We start from the raw sequence: 26,593 nt of genomic DNA, 5'->3' as shown, positions 1-26,593 counted from the left end.
CTCTCCCCTGACCTCTCTACCCTCCCCCTCACCCACCTTCCCCACTGCCTCAAATGGAACATACCAGGACATCTACTCCCCCTCACACCCCTTCCCTCATCCAGCACCAGTCACTTTTTATTCTCTGCTGCTACTTGTTCATCCTTTATCTAGGCCCTTATGTTCTTAACTTTTTTTCTATTTTATTCTATTATATGTTATATGTTCATGTCTATATTACACTGTGGGACTGCAAGAAACGGCATTTCAAATTTTCTGTATGCATAACACATGTGGAAACTTTGACAATAAAGTGAACTTTGAACTTTGAACTTTGAAACTAACTGATGTGTCAGCAAGACATTTGATCTCTGATTGCTTCAGCAGAGCTGCTCTATGTTGGCATCATAGACTGTGGATAAGGAGGCTGCCATCCACTGTGAAGCTGATCATCTTTCAGGGTTAAATAAGTCCTAAAAACCTGATCCACAATTATTGCCACACCACTGCCTTACAGATTCCTTCAGCAGTCATTGACATTCAAGGGTCTTTTATTAACCCAAAAGCTTAAGAAAACAATTAGCTTTTCACAGTCACAATAAAGTAATTAAAAGATTTGAACACCTGAGGGATACGAGATCCAAGGTTGGCTAGTACAGTTTACTCTACTTACTTATTGAAAAGTAAAAGAGCTTGTTCTTCAGTATAAAGAAGTACCGACACATAACTTGAACTAGTACTTGATTCGAGCAAATCAGAAAAAAAGATTGATGGACTCAGATAAAAAAAGAAATGCTGTCTAGTGCAGGGCATGCATTTCCGAATTTGACATTTACAGTTTTGGCACAGCCTTAAAAATGTATTATGAAGCCAGCTGTGTAGTTTTGTGTTTTCCCGGGGATCACCATACCGTAGAAAGCCTCTGGTCATATTTTTGTAGCTTCAAACTGCTATAAAATAATCAGAGGTCTGATTTCATTAGTGCTGGCGCAGAGGAAGGATATTATTCAGCAGAGCAAAGCTCAACAGCTTGTTGAGACAACATCCTGCAAATCTCCTGTCTCGCTCCTTATCTCTGTCATGAACTCTGATGCACCTCTCAGTACTGTATGTTCAGGGATGTGCAGAGTATACAGGTGCTAGTTTGCTTCCAAGTAAATCAATGCAGCACAGCAAAAAGACAAACTAACAACAATGATCAAAAAAATTAAAGTATTACATTTAAATACATCTTGAAACTATTTTTTTTACAGTGAAACAGAAGGTATGGGTGGCACGAGATTGTGCCAACATCAGGATGAGTAATAGGAACGCTCCTCCTTCTCGCAGTCTTTCTCCTTCTTGCTCTCTTTCTCGCTCTCTGTCTTCCTCTCTCCGTAGAAATTTGCATTCAATGATGTCTTTATTTCCCATCATCCCCTGGCAGGTTCCCTCTGCCAACCAAGCGATCTGTGCCAGCTTCCTGACCATGCCAATCCAATCACGGTAATCATCTGTGAAAGGGCCAGAGGCCAAAGAGCTGCAGCTGCGTTATATGTACTCAGGCTGTGATGGCACCAAACTGCTATATGATTCAAAACATGGTTGCCACTCAGATATGCTCTGATCGTAGAAGACACTGTAAAAAGAAAATTGTCTTCATTTTATGTAAAGATTTTTCACAACCATATCTTTAATTTGAAGTATGAAACCTATATTTAGAGCAACACCTTTTCATTTTAACCATACTGTTAACTCCACGAGGACCACTACTCCATGTCATATGTTATTTTCAATAATAAACAATTTTTTAATTACAGAAGTTTCGTATTATCATTGGTGTCATTTACAAATCATGTTTTCCATTTTACACCTCATTTCAGTCCTATTTGCGGCTCATCTTGCACTAAGACCGTCACACAATATATAAAGGACAAAGTCCAGCATGTCTTTGAAAACAATTTATTACTGATGATATTAAGCTGAAGATTAATGACACAGCAGAGTAGCAGGACACAATGTAATACAGCAGGTTTATTTCTGTTTCACACGAGAGTCACTGGTTAAGGCAAATTAAATTAGCACAGTGTTTTTCAGAGCGTGGGGAGAGAAACCACACTGCTGTAGCTAACTGTCTGTTTGTTGCATCCTGGTGTTTACTGCATACTGCTACAACATTAAGATTTCTACACAAAAAAAACCCTGTTAAACCATGACAAAGTACATTGAATTAAACCTTTTTGACAATGACACACAGCACAGCTGTATTTTTTTTGAACATTTCCAAAACTCAAATATGTCTGCAAATAGCCCATCCGGTGTTTCGTTTATTCAGGTCGCATAGGAAGAGCTGTGAAAGATGAAGGGGTGGGATCAAATCCAAAAATCTCATCTCATTTGGGTATGACGTTTAAATATGAATCAAATAATAGCACACTTGTCTGACAAATATTGTTGTAAGAGCATGACGCTCGCTAACACGGTATTTGGGCTCACTGCCAGATAACTCACACACTATTTATGTTGTCTCAACTGTCAGTCACATTTCTTCGGCAAAAGAATAGATTTATATGAGAATTCTGCGATATTCAAAGGACAATGTGAGAAAATTACGAGGAGAAAGTCAGACAGAAATGCACAGTGTCCTTCAGCGGGTTCATTTGCTCCACTTCGAGTGTATTAATCAGTGTTCCAGTTGTCCGTCCTGCTGTGCAGTTCGGGGGGGTTTGAGATTCAACAGCAAGGCGGGAGGACTTCGTAGCCATAATTAACATGAATTACAGTTAATTCACTTGTTTGGATCCGGGCTCTCCTGATACTCCACCGCTTGTCTACATTGGATACAGAGACAAGCTGATAACACACGTATCACACATGCCATAAATATGCAGTGTTTTGTTGGATGCCTTAAATATTATCATTGTATTAATACATTTGGAGACCATGTCAGCTTGGGAAATCACTGACAGTTCAGTGTTTGCACATGACAACGAGATTGGGAAATCAGTCATTGTTCAGCCAGATGATTGTGTCTTGTTGCATGTGGTCCATACTTAGTTTGCTCATGTATAAGGTGCATTTTATAGTTTATGATACTTTTATTCATAACTGAGCTCTCTGCCGAGGATGGCCGAGGATCTCTCTGCCGAGGATCCCTCCCTCTGGTGCTTTTACAACTGCACGCTGTGCAGCTTAAGACGAAAACAAACAGTTTTCCCACAACTAATATAAAAGGTGATATATTTGAAGAAGTTTCTTAGGAGAGATCTCCACTACTAAAGAGTCATTTTTTGAGGAATTAAAATGTTGAGCAAGTGCTACACAGTTAAATCTCTCAGCATACTTGCTGCAGAAATAAATTAAAAAAAAGAAAAATCGCCAGCTTGCATGAGCAAACGTTTTGTTGTTTATGTGAAAAAAAAGTGCCGGATGGGCTTCAAGCTGCACAGACCTACAGGCCAAACTGTCCAATTCGTCATTGTGCTACATGGCCATCTGTAAGTGGTCTGAATAATAGATTGTTTTGGCCATCGAGTGCTGAGTTCTCTTCAAAATGAATACGTCCTCACAAGTGTGCCTTCACTTACACTGCTGCTACAGTGAAGGCCTTCAGCTTAAACCGTAGCTGACGTGGATCTTAGTCTCTGTGGCGGATACACAATGTCAAACTAAACAAAACACACCTAAACGTCGAAGTCAATCTGGTCAATTCTATAGTGTTCTCTATTTACACTTCAAGCCGTTGTTATCTATAGAAATTCTTTATATAAATATATAATATAGATATATTTGTATTTACATCTCTTTTCAAAACAAAAGTCAGTAGTGCTGTGCAGTCTATCCGATCAGAGTTAAATACACGTAAACAAACACGTGTGGAGGTCAGTACAGGTAACATAGAAATGCATACAGTGCACCTGCAACTGTGATGAATCGACAGTTCGTCCCACCCAAACCAAAAACAATCAGAGTGGTTGACCTGTACTTACAGGAATTACAAATACTCAACTTCACCACAGAGCTCTCGTGGTTGTCTCTTAGTCTTTTTGTCTCTGTAAGACCGTCTCTCCGTGATCAGCGGTGGTCCCATAGCGACAGCAGTAGAAGCAGCAGGGTCAGAGGTTCAACAGACGACGTGTGGGCCGAGCCTCGAACAACCACCTAACAGAGAGCGTGCAATGATGTTATATGACAAGAGGAGTAGGGGAAGGAGAGAATGGATGTGAAAGGAGGGACAGCCATGACCTACCTGTGGAGGTGAGAGGTGGTGAGGCGGGACGGGCCGAGGAGGAGGAGGAGCCATGTCCTTTGTTACTGGACTACGACCGCTGGACGTATCGCCTGTCTGGTCACCTGAACAGATGCAGTGAAAGTAACAGCATGAGTACACAAGTAGGTACTGTCCTATCAGACGAGCTTACGTCCCCTTCATCAGCACCGCCTGTCCTTGTTATTTCATGTTTTCATGAGACATAATGATCCTGGAATATCCATGTCAGCCTCTCTCTCTCTCTTTAATTTACTGTAGCATTTTCAGCTATCGATTTAGACTTTTCTGCTCACTTACTAACTAGATATCACACATTCTTAATAACAGCCAGTAGTGTTAGTTTGTTACAACTGACTCATATTGATTAGAAGTGCGTCCTATGCAGTTAGCTCACCATAGCTGGTAGTTAATTGTTTATACTTAAAATGCATGGGCCATACAGTATAAATTCAGATTTCTTATAATTCATTTAAATATTTTTTTACCATTTACTTTTATTATCGTTGGTTTTTAATTTCAAAGCTCTGAGTGCACTACAAGTACAGTACATAATCCAAAACAAAGTATGTTTTATACCACATGAGGATAGGATTGAACATAGGAACAATGCAGTCCTTCATTAATCTAGTTTTACAAGCAATCAGCGCATTTTATTGAAAAGATCAATTAAATTAACCCAAACAAGTTTAGGGCATTGCAATCATTTTGAAGAATCTAGTTCATCGAGTATCCCTATGAATAAATGAGTCCATAAATCAACAGTCTGAGTCAAGATTTGTGGAAGTAATTCCTGGTTCTGTTTTTAGTCTCATGATTGTGTGTGTGTGTGTGTGTGTGTGTGTGTGTGTGTGTGTGTGTGTGTGTGTGTGTGTGTGTGTGTGTGTGTGTGTGTTGGCAGTACTCCAGCATCTCGTGGGAGGAACTCAGGTAAATGAGGGATTAGGACAAGAGGGAGTCAGACTGTGCTGGCGGCTAAATGCACACACACACACACACACACACACACACACACACACACACACACACACACACACACACACATATCACCCAGATACATTCTCATACTCACCTGCTCTGTCCTGGCACAGACACATACACAAACACACACAAACACACACACACCTGCTTGGGCAGAAATCTGATTCTGTCTCTTACAATACACATTGTCCTGCAGCACAATAGACAAAGAGCCTCTTTCAGTCGCTGAGGAATGAGGTGAGTTGTTAATGTTCGCACACTCACACAAATATTATATCTCATAATAATACAGACATGAAGAGGGCAGGAAAACACCCTTATAAACACACACACACACACACACACAGCGTTAGAAATTCAAACCACGGACATAGACACTCTTCTGGAAAGACGAAAATCTGTTTCAAAGACGCATGATATATTTTTGTTTTTGAACGTCTGTGGTGATGATTCAGATGATTTACTCACAGCAGAATGTTTACCAATTAGGAATCTGTCCTTTCTTGTGTGCTCTCTTGACAGATAGATGCATGGAGCAATATAGGACCCTCGGATCTTGGCTGTGCAAATATTTGTGTGTGTGTGTGTGTGTGTGTGTGTGTGTGTGGGCGTGTGTGTGTATGCGTGAACTGTTTTGTGTGCATCTGCTTCCACCAGTACTAACCTTTGTGTCACATTTGGTTTGAACTTTTTATAGGAACAGAACAGCATAGCATTATTCTTGCTGTTACAATTTCTGCACGACATCTGCTACTTCTGTCATCACAGCTCTCAGGAAATTGGAATTATGTAAATAAATATCTTTTGCTCAGGGAGCTGGTTTGGTGAACACATTTCTTAACATTTTCATTAATAGTTTGCACTGAAGAGCATTAGCAAGATGAGTGAGTTACTCTCATATTTGAAGGTAAATTAGGCTGCAAAAATTGTGGTTTGAGAGGATTAAATGCAAAATGATACTAAAACTTGTGATAAAAAAAGATGCTTGAGGCAAAACGCACATTTAAGCCAACTGTTGTTGAAGAATGACGATCCAGGTCTGTGTCATGTGCATGACAGCAGACAAAAGTACAGAGGTAGAACGTGAATAACTAATTACTTGCCAATATACTACTTTACACCATTACATTTGTCTGACAGATATATTTACTTTGTACATCAAGATTTTACATACAGAACTTAATTTCTACTTAAACATACAAAAAGGCTTTAATAGATTTAACTATCAGTATATAAAGTACAATTGATATTAGCTCCACCTAAACCAACCACAATAAAACATTACACATTGAAGCATTAGTAATAATGATGAAACAATTAAATGATCAATGGTCAACCCCACAGTTTTACTACAAATAGTAGTAGGGCAGCAATTAATGTGCTCATTTTTTTCCAACTCAGAAATGAATTGTTCAGTCAAAACATTTTTAAAAATAGTCAAAAAATGTCCAAATGCAGCAAATACATGTTTGCTTAATACGTGATGTATTGACTATCAAAGCACAACGGTACGATAAGGTTCATGTCTTAAATCATTGCACTCAAACTTTCAAAGGCTGCTTTGCATGTGCATATGCACGTCCGTGTGTGTACGTGTGTGTGCGTGTGTGTGTGTGTGTGTGTTTGTTCTGAAAACAGGTGGCAGAGCACAGTCTCCTCCTACATGCCCTTCAGCATGTTTGTCTCTGAGCAACAATCAGAACATGTCAGATTGGAGATTGCCAACAAATACGTACACACACACACACACACACACACACACACACAGACATAAACACACACACACACACAGCCAGAGATGAGTGATGAACAATGTCACTGGTCATATACTCATGGGATAGTTTAACCTTTACTCAAATGAGTAATGAGTAATGAGTGTGTGTGTGTGTGTGTGTGTGTGTGTGTGTGTGTGTGTGTGTGTGTGTGTGTGTGTGTGTGTGTGTGTGTGTGTGTGTGTGTGTGTGTGCGTGCGTGTGTGATAATAAGAATGCAGGAGTGACATTTGGAGCATCAGGAAGTTGCAGTGGTAGATTGCAGACCCCACGTCAGTGCAATTGCAGATCAGCCCAAAGTTTCAGCCTTCTTCATTGACATCCAGCATGTGAGCAGCTTACACCTCGATTCATCCACAGTTTGCATCCTCAGAGGAGCTGAACTGACAGTTTACAAGGAAGGCCAACCATGTATTGCTGAAGAGGAGAGCGACAGTGACACATCATCCACTCCAGTCCAAGCAAATGGAGGTGGAGCAGAGCCGTAAACCAGAGCTGTGGTGACACAGTGGAAATCTCTCTCTCTCTCTCTCTCTCTCTCTCTCTCTCTCTCTCTCTCTCTCTCTCTCTCTCTCTCTCTCTCTCTCTCTCTCTCTCTCTCTCTCTCTCTCTCTCTCTCTCTCTCTCTCTCTCTCTCTTTCATCTCTCTTTCTGCTGGTCTCAGCAGTTTATTTCCACCTCGGCCGGAAAAAAAGGATGCACCAACAGGTCATCCCAAAAACAGAAATGGAAAAAAAATAAACTGTAATTATCTTATTCACCGGGCTCATGCTTATACATAATACATGGGTGTCAAAGGGTTGATTTGGATAAATAAATGCACATTCATCGGTGTCAAATATGAAAGAAGCAGCATTTTGTTGGTGAACAATAAACACATCATAGCATATTTAAAACAATCATTCATTTATCATTTGTGTTTTTTTTTGATTTGATGGTGTTTCTGCATAATCGAAGCAAAACATTCATCTTCCAAATGATTATCAGCCAAAATCACCATCCTGTGGTGCTTTAATCCATTATAATGTTCAGACATTATCATCCCTGCCTCACCTGTAACAAATGTCCCAAAACATACATTCCAGAGAAGAAACCTCAGCATTACTGTGTTCAATTCCTTTCCTTTCATGCATTCCTGCAGTCAGCCGTCTGAAACGAAACCCGGCTGAATACGGTGAATGTGCTGCATGTCTGTGTGTGTGTGTCCATAAACACTGTGTGTAAAGCAGAACTGAATCAATGCATGTCAAACAAAGAAGAGGAGCATTCATACTGTTTTGTCTTGCTGCAGGAGGTAACCTCAGGTCGTTCAGGTATTTGTGTGTATGTTTGTCCATGTGTTAGAGAAATGAAAGGTTGTTGAAAAGTTGAACTGACAGCAAAAGTGAATATGTGTGTGTGTGTGTGTGTGTGTGTGTGTGTGTGTGTGTGTGTGTGTGTGTGAGTATGTGCATTAATGATCGTGTTTGATGTCAGATGCCTGTGGCGTATTGTACATAACTGTCAATTAAGGCCCCAATTATGCCAAATCTTGCTGCTCCTCAATTTCTATGTATTCAACAGACATTCATTCATTCTCTCTCTCTCTCTCTCTCTTTCTCTCTCTCTCTCACACATGCACACACACACACACACACACACACACTATGCAGGGTGACCTTGAACAGGGATAGCTGGTGTGTGTAGGTGTGTAAATGTATCCCCAGCATTTCCAGCTGAATCAGTAATGAGCATTTCATTACTTCAGCCTCAGATCCCCAGGGAGGAAACACACACACACACACACACACACACACACACACACACACACACACACACACACACACGCACACACACACACACACACACACACACACAGCATGGTAAAAGGTAACTGTGGATTATACCCTCAGGAAGTACTTATCAGAATCAAATTATGTAATGATTGCAAAATAAAAAATCTGAGAAGGAAAGAAAGACGATGAAAGGAAAGACAGAAATAACAGCAGGCTATGTGATGTGAACATCACAGTAAATCCACAGTGGAAATATATCCAAATACCAATGACAGTGGCTGAGCACACAGTGAGCCTTCCAACAAACTGTACTGTAACTCCTAATATTCTCCACGTCTGTCATCTTGTTATTTATGGACTTAAAGAAAGAGTATTATGATATTGGCCTGCTGGTCAACTTAATCATTGAGACGGGAATTCGATTTTAGAATCATCAAATGTGTCGCTGGTGGGTAATTTGCCGCAATGTTTTAAGCATTTTAGTCAGCTTATACTTTATTATACTGAATGATAGTGATGCTTCTTATCTCTTTTAGCAGCTTCAAGGCTGCGCACAAAATAACTTATTTTAAAGGGATTACTCTGAGGTGTTCAATCAGTCTAAAACTTACAGAAAATAAATGTGGGGTTTTACTTTGAAAGGCTGTTTGGTTTTTCCTTCCAACTGGTTGTCCAAAAAGGCGTTGTGTTTCCACTATACTCTAAATCTTCATTTAATAAACAATAGGCTGCAGCCATGCTAACATATGGTGAGAGGCTTTTAACCTCATGGTGGCGCTAGAGGAAAAGTCAGGGGATCAGCGAAGTTATTAGGGTACATCTTCGGGGAACCATGAATGTCATGAATGGTAGGAAGTCTCGTGGCAATCCATCTGACAGTTGCTGAAACATTTCAGTCTGGACCAAAGTGGTGGACCAACCGACTGACATCCGGCCTTGCCATCCCTCGAACCACGCCGCTTGCATGGTTAGTTGCTTCGGATTGATAGAAAAACAAGCATGTGTTGATGCATTATTTATGAAGAAAGATCAATCAATACACAGTTGCTCACCTGAAATATGAATGCACTGTTTCTATACCCCTCACTGACGTATATACATATAATTTAACCTAAAGAAAATGTTATGAATGTTACAGAAATGTCTTTTTACTTTGTAAACTGCTTACTATACTGCAAATTAAAGTGAATCATTTCAGGTTATTTCAGGTTATTTATTTGGCTAATTTGGCAAAGCAAGGGCTTCTTGCAAAAGGTCAAGTGCGGGGATAACGGCATCACTGCGGAGAGGAGGACTAATAAACAGATGATATCTTATCGGATTAGCATGAACAAACTCAGCCAAGTGTAGAGACAAGCGGGGAGTCAGACAGAAACACAGGCAGGCAGGAAACAGGTTGATAGACAGGCATTCAGAGAGAGAACAGGAGATGAATATATAAGAATATAGTGATTTGCTTGATAGACGTTACATGTATGTTGACATCGTGAGTGCAGAGAGTCAACCGTGCACGTATACGATTCAGCATATCTTCTGTGATGTGCAGCATTTCAAATAAAGTTCAATACTTTTATCTCTTTCGGGGTGAGTTGAACAAAAGAAAGAGCCTTAAGTCGCTTTGAACGAGAGAGACAGTGAGAGCAAAGTGAATGTGTAATTCTTTAATGAGCCGCATCTCCTGCCCCGAGGATCTATCATTGTAACTCTACTGCTACTTATTAACCATCGCCACATGCTGAACACTCTCACGCACACACACATATACAGAGGTCGCTAACTGTCTGCTCTGCTGCGTCTCCCGGGCCCGCCTCAGCTTCACCGCAGTTCCACCTCTTTGCCCATTTGTAGAGTTCGGCTGTGTCGTCACGGCCAAGATGTCGACAGCCGGAGCCACTCACTTTGAGCTTCAGAACAGGTCTTCAGAAGAAGGCCCAAGCCAACCCTCCTGCTGTGAGGCAACAATGCCAAAGACTGCACCACCTTACCCACCCTCTTAAAACACAGGTTACGATTACTTCAACAACGAAAAATCTATATAAATTCCCAAAGCAGTTAGCCACTGTTGCTTTTAGCAAAAATTGGACTATTTTCAGCCATACAGTGCGATAGTAAGTATGTGGGATTGACTGAAAATGAATTAAAGTGCCCATGTTCATCTTTATAAAAGTGTACACGTCCAGTCATGTGCTTCAAAAGCAGCCCTGACCTGTTCGGTGTGTAAGTAAGACCCTTACCACCATGCTTTCGTTTCCAGGAGCAGATATTTGAATGGTGAACATTTCGCTGCGGACATGTTGCTAACTGCTGACAGATTTGCTCGATGTATAGTAAACATTTGTTTTTAAAAACAGACAGCATTACATTTCCTGCTAAATGTATTTACTAACGCATATCCTTCATTCGTATATAAGTAAGAACCAGACGGGCTCTATTGACTAAATGTGAGAATAAAGCATTATAGGAAGAAAATGCTTCAGTCTGGATTTCCAGAGTATAAAGCTGCTGTATCGGTGTGATACTGATTGCATTCATCGCATATTTTACACCCTCATGTTCTCCAGTGCATGCGTGTAAAAAGAAAGCACTTTCATTTTATTGCACCGATCAAACCAATCCAAAGGCTCGCTCTGGGAACTTTTATAGTCACGGGTGCAGATTCGGAGCCTCGCCGGGCCTTTTATTGTTCTTTCTGGCTCCCTTTAGACAGATGCTTATGAAATGCAGATCAAACCGTCCTCAGGTAGAGGAGCAACACGGAAAACACTGGCCTTTCCGTTTAAGATGAAATGCCTTCTAAAGGCTTAATGAGTGTGGCCCCAGGGAAGTGGGAGAGAGGCCAGAGGAGCAAGGCAGAGACGATGAAGGGAAGATACTTGGACGAGGCAAGACAATAAATAGAAAATGCTTCAGCAATGTATCCAGTTGTATGTCCATTATTTAGGGCAGGATTATGATAAGAACCCAATACGGACTGCAAATTAAACTATGCTTAACCAGATCCCAAGGCCCTGTTACACAAAGGAGGAAACGAGGTTACAGAAAGCACAATGCAAAAATACAATAGCCTGTGTTGCTTGGCCAAGAGAGATGGCATACAATCTGCCACACCTCTCTTCCTCTATCTCTCCATCTCTCTCTCTCTTTCTTCATTGTCATGAAATAAGGACCCATGGGAGGACAGACCACCTGGTCACCATGGTTACAGGGATTGAGTGCCCCATGTGAGTACACGTTCACATTCTCTTACATACACACACACACACACACAACACATCCTGTACTTGGTAAAGATACAAAGAGCTCCTGAATATATACATATATATATATATATATATATATATATATAGAGCGAATGAATCTGTGAGATATAAAGCCTTGGACGGGATTTGCTTCCCCGACTTTGCTGACATTCGTGGTGATAATGTGACTCATGGACAACTGGAGGTTTTATTACCCACCACCACATTCCAGTTTAAAGCATAGCAATTGTAATGACGCAGAATTTCATTTGTTCCAGATAAGAGAAGAGGAGCTGTGATTACATTTACATTGTTGACATTATAGGACCTGTGTATGTCTGGGGAGACAGAGAGAGAAGGGGCAGTTGAAGAAGGGGTTGTGCTGGTTTGAAAAAAGAAAATCAATCAGTTTAATCTCTGAATTCGAAGAAGCAGTTTTGAATACTTTGCCAGGTGTTTATGCGTCGGTCTGTAGACAGATTTAGTCAACGTGAACCCTTTTTAAAGCAACCTTTAACCCATGTGTCCACAGGCATGTATCTTCTTCTATTCACATAAAATATACTCGTTTGCATGTTCATCATCTTCAGTATAACATTGATTTCTAAATAACAAATGACCACAATGTAAGGGAGACAATTATAGTACCGGCCTTTCTGGCTGGACTTCACTGCCTCTTTTTAAAATGGCACAAATAGCTCGAACTTAAGCTCTCTGCTTTTAACTGCTCATATGTTCATACGTCTGCCTTTTTCTTTGCTTTTGATCTGTGAACAATGTTTACCAAGTAAGTCTCCCTCTCTGGGCCGACATCAACTTGTAAATGGACTTAAATTAAACAATATTAGGCTGTGTGCTGTCTCAGCGTGGCTAACATCATTTCTCACTGTTGTGTCCCACATAAATGAAGCACAGGCTTGGCAATGAAGCGTTGAGTTTTGAGGTTTGATTTCAGCTCTTGGCTGATATCGCCTGGCACCCCCACCTCCACTTTTCTTGTTCTCTGTTCAGTATTCAACAAAGCCCAAATGTCATGAGAATTAATTGTAGGACTGGGAGGACATTTTCATCTTTGTTCATATCTGCACTCCAGGGATAGAGAGAGAACTTAAGCTCAATCATGTGTGTGTGTGTGAAAGAAAACAGCGGCTCGATATTGAGAGAGACATTACAAGTCAAGAAGCAGAACACGACTGGATCTGTTTCAGTCAGTCAGACAGAGAACTGGGCCATCCATAAAACATAGTGGATTACACACAAAGACATTGCAGTAACAGATGTACCGCCTGCGTACAGACAAACACATTTACATCTTACACGTGAAGCACATGGCGAGCACACAGGGACAAACAAGAGGCCATAAACATTCATTTGTGTATGTACGTCCACAGACGCAAGCAGAATTCCTTTTTCTTTCTCTTCCTCGGCTGTGAAATAATAAGCTTCACATTTCAGCAATTCAGACCTATAGAGACATGTCTTGTAGGCATAATTTTAAAGAGAGAGTCAGAGTGTGGACAAGCTGATTTAATGGCAGATCTATCCTAAATAAAGTCAGAGCGGCCTGAATTTATTCATTTGATGGTGTTTTATTTATACATCAACTCAGAACTACTGATTTAATACAGTATCGGCAAACTAAGTAAATAAATGAATCCCTGTGATTTGTGTGGTCTGGTTGATGCTGCATCACTCTTTCAGCTGCAGTGTGTGTGAGGCTTATTTATATGCATAGAGATGCTGACGAGCACACATGCATAAAATCCCCTTTTGTCACTCTTTATTGTGATTCTTTCTGCAGGCATTCATTGTGGCTTGAGAGACACGATCTCCACTCGCCGCCACCAGCTCTGTAAATCATAACCAGTAATTTTCTCTGTAAATAGCCAATGTACCAGTTTCAGGCCCAGCGGGAGTTTCCACCGATCTGACACATTAGGGTTAATAAAGGTATGACAAATGTCCCAACAAATACATTACTTTTACAGCCGTTAGATAAGGGGGTGATGCAGTATAAGACAACAAGCATTTAAGGTGGCATACATGTTTGATCATTCATCTCATCCACAACTACTATTTTAACAATGTTTCAAAAATAATCCTGATGTACAATTGAGGGAAATCAGTCCACGGCCCAGATGTTGGGAACCACTGTCTGGATTTTAACAAGCTACACTCGTGCATTGTGTCGCTGTACTGAAACAGACTCTTGACTCCAGTAATGACGCGGACAGTGCAAGGATAATTAGTGTGACAGTGATCTTTGACCCTTTTACATCCTGCCCCCGGGGAGAGAGACCCCACCACGCAATGGCATCACCAGAGTGTTGTGTTCACGTGGGTGACACGACCTCTGATCATGGGAAACACTGTGGTGATGCTGCAGAAGAATGAGCCCTGGTTTACACTGATACTGTTGGCCTGGGTCATCACCAATATGACGGCAGAACGTCCAGTCACAAACCATTTGGGTGTCATGGAAAGTTCCGTCACCATAAAGGTTACGGGGCTCTTCTCCTATGTTGACCGGTTAATCAACGTATGTGTTTTTCCAGCTAAAGATAGACATGGACAGTAAAGCTTTCCACAGAGTGAAGAGAAGGGTGTCGGGTGAGCAGCCTATGAAGACTGTTTGTCCTTCAGACCTCTGGCTGGTGATGACATTGATATTGTCACAGTCACGGCCGTAACTCTGGGGTTTATTTCTTTGTGTTTTCCCATGTCTCTCTTTCTCCCTGTCTGTTCCATCTTTTGTCTGTCTCCCTGTGTGTGTGTGTGTGTGTGTGTGTGTGTGTGTATGTGTTCACATTGTGTTCATTGTGTTCACATTGAAAAGGCTGGTATAATTTGAGAATGATATTACATTTGGTCAATAAACCTCAACATAGAGCAACATTTTCTCATCGACAATTTAAATTACAGCAAATCAAAACTACATTCTCTGTGGGATGCCAAGGCCCGTAGGGGTCCCTAGATCTCCCTGTGACACCCATGTATTATGTATAAGCATGAGCCCGGTGAATAAGTCAATAGATAATTACAGTTTATTTTTTTCCATTTCTGTTTTTGGGATGACCTGTTGGTGCATCCTTTTTTTCCGGCCGAGGTGGAAATAAACTGCTGAGACCAGCAGAAAGAGAGATGAAAGAGGGAGAGAGAGAGAGAGAGAGAGAGAGAGAGAGAGAGAGAGAGAGAGAGAGAGAGAGAGAGAGCGGGAGGGCAGTTGATCTATCTATCTTTCAGTACTCTCCCTCCCTGCTGGCACAAGATGTGTGGAGACTGCAGCATTTTGAAACCTCCACCGTGCCAATGAACTGTGTGTGTGTGTGTGTGTGTGTGTGTACAGTATATGCTCATGTGTTATGTATGATCAATTCAGTGTGCATCAATTCTTGTGTTTATATGTGTGGGTGTATATTTGCTGATATTTGCTGTTCTTTTTTTGCATTTGTGTGCGTGTATGTGTGTGTATGACTCACCATTCTCCACACCAGATGCTTCACAGCCATCTTCATCATCGCAGTCGTCGCCGCTGCCTCTCTCTGTCTGTGCACTTCCTCCCTCCTCTTCCTCCAACTTTCCTCTGGTTTTGCTCGCCCAGCTGAGGTCCACTAACAGCTCCTAAATACAACACACAAACACACAGTCATGTCTTTTGGGGCCCTTAAATTCATCAACAAACTACAATACATCCAAAAGTCAGCTGCCCGTCTGCTCTCCCGCACCAGAGATCAAATCACCCCAGTCATTTAAAACCTCCCTGGCTCCCCATACAGCACAGGATACAGTTCAAGATTCTTCTCATCACATATACAAAGCCGTTCACAACCTTGCCATTTCATACCACCTCCTGCAACGACACGCTCCCAACCTCAGATCCGCCGACGCCAACCTCCTCACCCCCCTACTCTGTCTAAGCATCGGACCTGGGGGGACAGGACCTTCTCCTTTGCTGCCCCCTCCCTCTGGAACTCTCTCCCCCAACACCTCAGACATTCTCCATCACTCGCCACTTTCAAACCTGCACTTCAAACTCACCTGTTTAAATCTGCTTTCAACCTGTGATGCTAGTTATGTATGTTTTTGTTTTGTTTCTATGTCATCTATCTGCCTTGTTTACATTGTTATTGCTTTTATTGATTCTGTTTTTACTATGTAAAGTGCCTTTGAGCACCTTTTAAAGCGCAAAACAAAATAAATGTATTATTATTAATAATAAGAGAGAGAATATATATATTTTTAATAAAAGCACTAAATGACCACATAAACCCTTTGTATATAAAACGCACACACAAGTCAGAGAGCAGACTAAAGGGTGATTGAGGTCATGCTGTCTCAGTTAAGTAACAGCGTGGATGCTGTGGCATGTTACATAATTATGATGCCGAATGGTAACCTCTCCTCGAGTTCAATCAATGAGGGATTTAAAAGAAAAACATCCACTCAGTTCTAAAATCAAATATTTAGGTTTAGAATTGTTTTTAATTCATAAAGGACAACACAAAGTTTTTGTCTAAGTAAGAAACTATAAAACACCAAAATGGGGGTTAGTAGGTTTTCACACATACTGTATACAAGAACATATTTAATTGGTTCACAGTATGAAAAATGTGTATTGTAGAGAGTCAAGGTGGGTAATAAATAAATCCCAGCTGAGGGCAGAGATAAGGCAAACAGCCACCAGCTTTATAAAGGAAAAAGATATTTGATACTGACATTTCATTCTACTTTATTTTAGATCATATTTCTACAGAGCAAAGCTGCACGATGCCTCCAAGATTGTAACATCTATCATAATGATTTGAGTTGTAGCTCACACTGAAATATGTCTGGCAAATGAAATACTTCGAAGGCCAAACTGAGAGTCAACTGTTCTGAGTTTTATAATTACAATAGTTGTTTTACAACTACATTGTCATGCAGGGTAAGAGTAATTACAGCAATGCTTCCAGGCCTAAGTTGCTCGTTGTTTGACAACCAAATCCATTCTACAGTCCAATATCTAAACATTGGCTTAACTCTGCCCCGCAAATATAATCCCAAAACACAATAACTATGGTGTAAGCTGTTGCTGTATATTGTGAGGCATAATGTGATGCGCACACACTGAATGAGTATGCAAACAGTATATATGTTTTCTGAAAATGTGCAGCTGTAGACCTACACATAATTACACTGCACTTTCCATGAATGCATTCAACTGGGAGAAGAGGAAACGATGTTAAATGGACTAAAATATGTCATGCAAACAGACAAGACTTCACGTGTTCATATTTTGAATAAATAACCAAAAAGTGCATGATATAGTGCTCATTTTTAACAGTTTTTAAATAGCAATTGTTGATACAGACCATCTATGTTTTAGAATAAGTTTTCAAGTTGGATACATAAGGAGGGACATCTGGCCCCCACTATACAGCAAGTGTGGAGCAGCCCGTAGAAACAAGGTGAACCAAGGCTATGATACGACAGCATGTCCAAAGGGACATTGAGACCGACTCTCTGCAGTGATTCACCGTCATGTCATCGGACCTCAAATGAGGACTGAGGGAGGACAAAAACACATTACAGCAATGTTTCCACCACGGCGGTTTTTCCCTGGTCATGTGAAAAGGCTAGAGTGCAAACAAAACGTGGGTCATGTGGCACTGAAACTCTCCAATAAAACCAATAAACTTACAAGTCAAATAGTTCAAGGGTGACAGCTCCAGAGTGTGTCGGTCTCAATGACTCAGTTATGGCTCAGGTGAGGTCAAAATAAATACAAAAAACAAACAAATAATGGAATGGCAATACTTCTCATTCCAGTTATCAAACAACCAACACTTTAATGGTAAGGTGTCATTATTTGGTCACGATATTTAAAGTTAATAAGTGGTGGGCAGTACATTTACCATCCGTCAACACGATGAATGATGTAGTTTGTTGCTCGGAAAACTAGTTGTATGTGCACAGGTCTAGCTGTTGCACAAAATAATATTTGCAGCCAATTAGAATGAACCGTATAAAACACTATAGCCACTGCTGCTTCATGCTGGTCACTAGGCCACCTTATGACCAGATGAAATATAACACCGAGTCGCTGCATGGTACACTCTTCTTCAGGGACTTCCAGGAAATGACTGTGACCAGATGTTTATTGGCCCTTGTAAAACCACAACTTGTCATTTTTACCCTTTTACACAGCGTGTTAATTGGTGAGCTTTAAAGGTCCTGGTTGGCAGTTGTTGTTACCTTTGGACAGAGCAATAGCTGATTTCAATGCTAAGTGCTAAACTAAGCTCATTGGCTGCCAGTTGTAGCTTCATTCATTATTTGAACACACAAATATCAGAATGGTATCTATCTTCTCATCTATCTTCTGACAATAAATCAAATATGGACATGGAACTGGCTACACTAATAGAATCCCATTAGAGGGCAAACCCACTGATGCACCGATCTAACTACATAGTACCTCATTAGGACAGTGTACAATAAGAAGAGACGGAGGGAAAGACAGACAGAAGGACATACCTCCAAAACAGTGCTGATGAAATAATACCAATATTTGTCTTATTTCATATTGTGTTCCTCCTCTAATCCTAGATGTGTGAGTGTGTAAATGGCACACGTGACAGGCATGAACCGTTGTTATTAAATGGTGTGCATCAATGTGTGTGCCTCAGATAAATGGCCTCCCCAACAGAAAAAGCACGGGGGCAGCTAGCATGAAAGAAGCACAGCCTAGGTCCTGGATTTCCAACGGTGATTTTAAACGATAGTGTGTGTAATACACACTCGGTTTGTCTCTTTATCCAAAATACTGCACACCCTTTAGAACTTAAAATAGTTTTCAATGCAGATGAGCTGTGTTGCTATGTCTGACTTTTCTCTTTGGTTCAGGCTGTGGCCTGATAGCATTGCCATCATCAATTCAGCAGGCATGCATTACAAGTCCAACAACATTGATCTTACTTTTCCTATCCTCATAGTGTTTGAGTGTGTGCTTCTGTGCATGTTAGAAGATTCACAGATGCTTCAAAGGTCTTTAAAGAAAGAATAACAGGACATGTGAGGCTTACGTAGAATTAATGGGCCAGAGAAAGCAAATCTCACACATAAGTGATTGCATGGTGTATGTGGATGTGGTGTGGGGGGGGGGGGGGGGGGGGTTGCTGACTTGGCATTTGCTCCATGTAAATGCAACATGATTAATGGACTCACCAACAAAATTAGACGGAGCACAGAAAGAGCTTCAACAGCATAAAGATAAAAAATAAACCATAGCATGTCCCATACATAGACTGTATGAAATAGATCACAGTCCCATGATATTGCCATGAATGTTCAAAAACCAAACAACACTTACTTCAACAGAATTTATCAGATTTTCTTGGCAAACTACAATCTCCACTCTCGAACTCACAATAATGCACTCAGATAGTCAGCGTTGAAAGAACTTGCTGCTGCATCAAAACATTGGTATCACTTGTTCAGTTAAAACTGATTTCACAGCCTGAAATCTATGTCATCATCAATTTCGTATGGCTAAAAATAATTATATAAGGATAAATCTGGTGATATTCTGTATTTCAGTTAGTTAACATCGTTAACAAATCGCATGAAAATAATAAAACTAAGAATAAATCGATCCTACTGTCAGTGTATCCAAAGCTTGAAATAGCTTAATTGATTATATTATACATTCTTATTATTCTTATGTATTCTCATTTTATTATAAAACCTTTTAAAAAATGAAAGTATGTATTCATGACACGCAAGTGCTCCAGGCTGGCTGAGAATGTTGGAAAGACTCAAGATATTTTGGTCTTATCATGGAGTTTGTTCATTTGTCAATGAGTACATAATATAACCAGCCTTATCCTTCCATGGTTGACATACGATGTGTTTTGCTGTTGATGTCTTCGCTCGTTTGTCTTTCTCTCTGTTTACTTGTCTGTTCTTTTCTGTTTGTCCAACTCTCTCAAAAGGGCCCCAAAAAAATAGCCCCATGGTCCTTTCAGCAAATAATGACTCATCATGGATAACCTTGATGCATCATTTCATGGAATGATATTCACATGATTTTATGAATCATTCATATTACCATGCTGTTCAGAGCTTTGGAAAGTGCTGCATAAATCCAGTTTAATTGTTGTATGAATTAATTTATTATTGCATGTTGTTATCTACATCTGTTCTGTGCTGACATTTAAGTTTATTATATTGAGCAGCGGTTCACACATGAGGTGATAATGAATGATTGAGAGGCAGATGAGGACGAGGACACATTACAAACACACACACACACACACACACAACCCAGACCCCTGCAGCTTTCTTCAGCAGCCGTGTATCACACCTACATCACACTTTAGAGAAACACCAAGAGGCTGAACTTAATATTTCACTACAATAATAACAGTCAAGGATCAAACTAACAATAGCATCATTATTTAAGAATGGATATGAATGAATCAGTTCATTAAGGGCAGGTAGACACATTTGTGCAGAATGCTAACCACCGTCATACGTCATGGTGTCGAGGTGACTACAGAAGATATTAATGCTCTCTGGAAGAGTTATGAAATCGCCCACAAATCCTCTTTCTTATTCTGACTTCATCTCCATCCACACCAACACAATTAGATTCGCCAAAATACAGTTTTTACAAGAGAGGCTACTGCAGAGACTGCACAGTGTGATAAATGAACACCCAATGCAAAGATAAGTCACAGCTTACATTACTGTGTCATGGTTAAAGACGAAGAGAAAGAGACACTGCCACTGAGACATCGTGTGGGCCATGGCTAGAAAACTCAATACATCAATGGCCATGTCAGATATGGACATGCTGCAATGCTTATACGATTATGAGGTATGTTACAAAGGTCCTGCTGATGCAAAGTTGACATGTTGGCCTGATGATGAGACTGCCAGAGAGAAAGAAAGACATTTGCATCACCGTCTGACCATTAGATTGTGTGTGTGTCTAAAAGGACATATTTCCCGGGTGTTGCTAAAGGTCAGAGGCTCCCCAAATACAATGGGAGTCATCCTCTGGGAAACTATTCATGGTCAGGATTTAAATATGTAGATACAGAAATATATTCAAAGATCATGAGGTCACCAACAATCAAAATCATCATCTGAGGACCAGAAATGTATCTATCAATGTTATATTCAAGATAGCCAATCAACATTGCAATTTACAGGCCTTACCATTAGCATTGCTTTTTGCTAAATATTACCTGTAAACATAAACTGGCTAAACTGGAATTAAAATGAAATAATGCCAGGGTTTGTTGAACACATTCACCTCACCCATGTTTCTTATTTGAAGCGTGTGTACCTGTGTTAGCTGCTCCAGCCTCTGTTTCGCCCCCTTCAGGACAGGATCTGTGTTACGGACGGTCAACTCTGGGTTCTCCTTCTGTGCTTTAAAACTGCTGCCAACCACACGACCTGCATAACTACAGAAAGACAGAACAGGAGAGAGACATAAAGTACTTTCTGTCCTAGTTCTGTGTGTGTGTGTGTGTGTGTGTGTGTGTGTGTGTGTGTGTGTGTGTGTGTGTGTGTGTGTGTGTGTGTGTGTGTGTGTGTGTGTGTTGCTCTCCTGCCCCACTTTCCCCACAGCCACTATAGTAGTGTGTTTAGTCAGGGCGTAGTGATTCACTTCATGTGCACGGGCACGAACACACACACACACACACACACACACATATTGTAATATTTGTCCTGGCAAATGAAACAAAGAAACACAGACTTGTATTCAAGCAGAGGAGTCACTTGAGACATTCAGCGATGGTGACATGAGTTCGTCTTCTGGCAGACTGATCTGAATCTCAATTGACTTTCATTAAGAACAGGTTGTAAATGATTGATTCGACTCCATGAATTAAATGTGTCTGTCATTTTAAAAATGAACAACATTTGACTGCCCATCCTTCTTGACTTTAATTGAGCACAATGTCAAAGGCAGTATTCTTCTGAAATAATGTGGTATTTATTCTTTCATCTTAGTGATGGATATGAATGGTTGTAAATTGAATCTCATCTTTGTTACTGGACTCTCAGCAACCTCTACAATGTAATTGTGCTTCCATGTGTTTACCTCCCCAGAGGTTGCTCTAACAGGTATGTGAGATCTTTTATTCTATAAAATATGGGCTTTTTAAACAAAATGTAATTTGGCCTGTTACCAGCTGTGAATGGGTGAGGGATGTCCCCTGGTTTCTGACTTATTTGTCACTGGACAGATATTGTTTGGCAGATACTATATGTGCATGTGAGAACTTCATAATCAACTCAGTATGACAAATTGGGTAGAGTGGCCTGGATGTGGCAAATGAACAACATCACTGAGTTTGATCCTAAATATTTCTTTCTGTAGTGTGTTTTAAGTAAGGATCACATCACTTCGTCTGGGTGGGGGGGTCGCAGTGTGTGGATCAAATGGCAGATGAAGTGAGAAAAAAGGAGAAGAAGAAGAAACAACACCTCATGAGTCATATTTTTCCAAGTCCCCCAAGTTACAAACCAGCTTTGCTAGCGAATACAATCAGCCACCAACTCGGTAACCGCCGGGTCCACACCCTCGAAAACACAAACGCACTCTATGTGTGGCTATGGCAACAAGGGACAAGGGTCGTGGGAACCAGCGAGCAGACGCACGGTGGATGTCAAGCGAATATAAAAAAAAAAAACTACTTCACTAATGCCAAGAGATGATTAGGTGGTGAAGGCCCCAGCCTCTGGAGCCATGCTAACCCCTGCTGGTCTGGAATCAGATCCCACCAGAAACTTAAGTCCGATGCACAAAGTCTGCAATTAACTTTCTCAAATGGTTGTTTTATTCTCACACAGATTTCTCCCGATAAAAGGGTCATATTCTGGTTAAAGTCTTACTTAAGTCAAAGTGTTCATGTCCTGAGGCCTGACTCACAAAGCAAGTCTTTGTGTTTCGGCTTCAATGAGCCTGACATTGGCAATCCATAATAACTGCTCTCACATAATTGCCTATGAGCTGTCTCTGTGAGAATTATTTTCCAATCCAGCTTTGAGCATGTTCACATTAAATATGCAGCCAATCGATTACGACATCAACAGATCAAGAGCTGCATGTTTAATTCAAGAGAGGGTGAGACTACGGATCCTCATGGGGAAACCAGGTCATTAGAGAGGCACAAATAATATGATGGATGAAGAAAGAGCTACAATGAATAAAATCCACAGAGACGGAACTAAACTAAATAAATTAAACATGATACGGCTGATGCTTTCAACATATTCAGTGATCCAGAGTGAGTGTGGGAAAAAAAATAATTACTAACAGCTTTGCTCTTATGTTTCATGATGAGATGCATTATTACAGTTGTGGTGTTTCTGCTGCAATGCGGAGAAGATTACTGGAGGAAAACTGCATTGTAAAGGATTAAACACAATAGGTACAGGAAAAGAGCAATTGATGAAGGTCTGTGTGAATGTGACACTGTGTACATGAATTAAAGGGAAACTATTCAGTGTGCAAATTGTATGTACATTTCTAAAGATGGACTCGTGTTTCCACCAACCTGCTGGTAAAACTTGTGTAATATCAACAGGATATTGGGCTTCATATATTGCATCAACACATGATGAAAGGTTCACCACAACAACCTGATTAAAGTGGCACCGACAAATAAACTAACTGGTGTAAATAAACAAACACAAAGAGAACAAAATCATTTACATAATTAGTTAGAGCACTGCAGACAGGTATGAACCACCGACCGTTATCATTGCACCAACAATAAAGCAGTCATTCCTCTCAGAGCTTCAATGCAAGATGGTGATTTTCCGAGGAGGTGTTTGTAGATAAGTAATCACCAATGGTTACTGTGTCTCTCAGTAAAGGAAAACCAACCAACCTAAACGTGAAAAATGCTGTGGCGGGTAACCTAATTATCTCCAGTAATTAATCCTGGAGCTTAATGGTAAATGCAGTCTAAGGACCTAAAGGTGGAGGCAAGAGCATGTCTATAGATTACTTCACCATAATAAGGAGCTGAGAGGAAAACAATTCAACAATACTTTATCGACAACTCGGGGTAATTGTGCAGAAAGCTTTTGTTGAAGCTTACAGAAGTTTAATGTATGAAATTGAAATTTCTCATTGAGACAGAAAACAAGGTTTTTAATAAAACAAAATGTACCTCCCCAATAATACAACCAAACCAGTGGAGAGATGTCTCTCGATAATAGCATACATTTAAAAATGCACCTCTATGAGTTATTTGCAGGATTTGTAATTTATCTGTACAGTAGCTGCTTAAACAGAATCAGCAGTATAATAATGTATCAACTGCATGAAGATGTTGTTAATAATCAAACATGAAATTTCCAACCCCAACCCTCCAGGACCCCATTGGGCCATGATGACACACACACACACACACACACACATGTAGGGTGAGGCTAGAATTGACGTGGAGTGCTCCAAGAGAAATGCCTCCAGCTGTTATTGATTAGCATATTCCAGTGTAAGTGACAGGCAGGACAACAATATGTGTGCGGGTCACTGCAATAGCTAAAGCAAATGCAGAGGGGCTACATGAGGCACTTTCCATGACTATGACTATGCAAGATGTAATGGAAAGATCAATTATTAATGGGCTATGCTCTGCAATGATTGGTGCAATAGAAGGAAAAAGGAAGGATTCATGTCACCCGTCTCATATACAGCCTAAATTAAAAGGGGAACAGAGATCCAGAGTTGGCTGTATGTAATTATTTGTTTTTTTGCAGGATGAGACATTCTTAAAACTCTCTGCCAGCAGCAACTAAACATCTGTTGAAAGCTGAACAAATATCATTGCACCCAATGATCAACAGCCATCAAATTTAGTGAGGCTGGAGGTGAAGAAGTGGCTTCATTTGTTTTAACTTGACTGCCTTTTAGTATTGTTAAGTTCAATTACAATGTGTTAAGTTCCATTAGAATGAGCAAATAATGAATGAATGCAGTGGATGGTTAGTGTCGTTAATTGGACCTAGATGTCAGCTCTTTTGACTTCAAAGAAAAAAAGTCATGGCTGTTAAAAATCTGTATTCTGTGCAAAGGTTAGTGAAGCTACAGAAAAAAAATGTACGATCAATTATCTGTAATTACCATTTGACAAATCTTCGTCCTTTGTTCCAGTAATAAATCACATCTTGTGGATTGTGCTTTCTATCCAAGTGGAGAGGAAGATATCAACAGCATACGCACATCTTAAGCATTTTTTCAATGCCAATAACTGCCGTCCTGCTGAACGTATTGGAAACTGCCAGTGCTGCGGATGAGCTACTGGCCAGATTGCAGACTGTCTGGGTTCTCTGTCTGTTTGATGAGATGGTAATATTGCAGAAAGTGTGCTGCAGACGACGCAGAGAGTGACACTTAATAAGATCTGGAGAACGAGAGACATAAATCACCAGGGCGCCATGATGACAAAGCTGCTCTGCGGTTGCCCTCGGTTACTGCAGGGTTGTTTACGTTAATGTTTAAAGCGACTGTGGCATGCAGGGAAACACACACACACACACACAATCATACGAAGACAGTGAAAATTAAATCACCTGAGCGAGTGATATAATCTGAGGGAGGTGTATAATTATAAGGAGTAACAACCTCAACAGCTGCATTCGTGTGGAATCATTTATACACACACACACACACACACACACACACACACACACACACACACACACACACACACACCCACTTGAGTCTTATACCTGACATAGAAATGATATGCTGTGGTTTGGATAGGTTTGTAAACATTGCTCTCAGTCTGACATTCTATATCCATCATATTCCTCTTCATGCCCTCCGGACAAATCTTCCTCTGTTTTTTAACAGTATTTCCCTGATTGTGTGAAGCATCAATGGCTGATAAAAAACAGATTTTAAGCATTAAAGAATATATAAAAAAATTACCCAAAAATAGATTAAAACATCGGGTGTGGCAAGTCTTCAGAGGTGGAAGCAGAGTTAATCTCTCGTTGTTTGGGATGATGATAAGATGCTTCCCTCTTCTGGTTAAAAGCAGCTATTACAGTTGTAACTTGCCACATAACAATAAACATTTAGTCAGTTTAAAACAGCTGCAAAACGCATATACTGTTATTGTTGAACTGGAATTGTTATGAATATACCAGCACAGTTACCCAATACCAATTCATTAGCGTCATACTTGAACCAGCTTGTTCATAGACCAGTCAATCAAGCGTCCAGAGAAATAATCAACTGCATATCACACACTCTGGATTTCGTTTGTACCACTTGCCCTCCCTGCTTGATTTAAAAACAACCACAGAGGAAGAAATGCCTGCTGTAAATAGTCTACAGATGGGGGCTGTGACAGTAAGAGAGGAAGGATGGATAAGAAGCTGCTCAGTACCGCTGTCACTTTAAATATCACTGTATTACCAAAATGTCTTTTTATATTATCCAGAACAGATAAATTCAGTTTTTTAACCATCATTTTGAGAACCATTGTGTCTATTGTGATGGAAAAACAAACGCAATGGTGAAGATAACGATGTTTGGATAATGTGCTTACTGTAGACTCTACAGTGTAGAGTGTTGTATAT

General features: G+C 40.4%; 1 protein-coding gene across 1 annotated transcript in view; it reads right to left on the bottom strand.

Moving 5' to 3' along the window:
- Positions 1–4,032: 4,032 nt before the first annotated feature.
- LOC306776079 (glypican-5-like) overlaps positions 4,033–26,593 on the bottom strand; it is a gene marked incomplete at its 3' end in the record, with an annotated part of 36,865 nt that continues 14,304 nt past the window's right edge. Inside the window, exons 8-11 of the mRNA XM_079266664.1 lie at positions 21,327–21,447; positions 15,472–15,613; positions 4,208–4,311; positions 4,033–4,119 (exon numbers count right to left, since the gene is read on the bottom strand). Of these exons, the coding sequence (XP_079122790.1) occupies positions 4,033–4,119; positions 4,208–4,311; positions 15,472–15,613; positions 21,327–21,447 (454 nt within the window). The remainder of the gene's footprint in view (positions 4,120–4,207; positions 4,312–15,471; positions 15,614–21,326; positions 21,448–26,593) is intronic.

Source organism: Melanostigma gelatinosum, assembly GCF_949748355.1.
Source record: "Melanostigma gelatinosum genome assembly, chromosome: 4".
NCBI lineage: Eukaryota > Metazoa > Chordata > Actinopteri > Perciformes > Zoarcidae > Melanostigma > Melanostigma gelatinosum.
The sequence above is the reverse complement of the archived record's forward strand: the minus strand, read 5'-3'. Positions and strand labels throughout refer to the sequence as shown.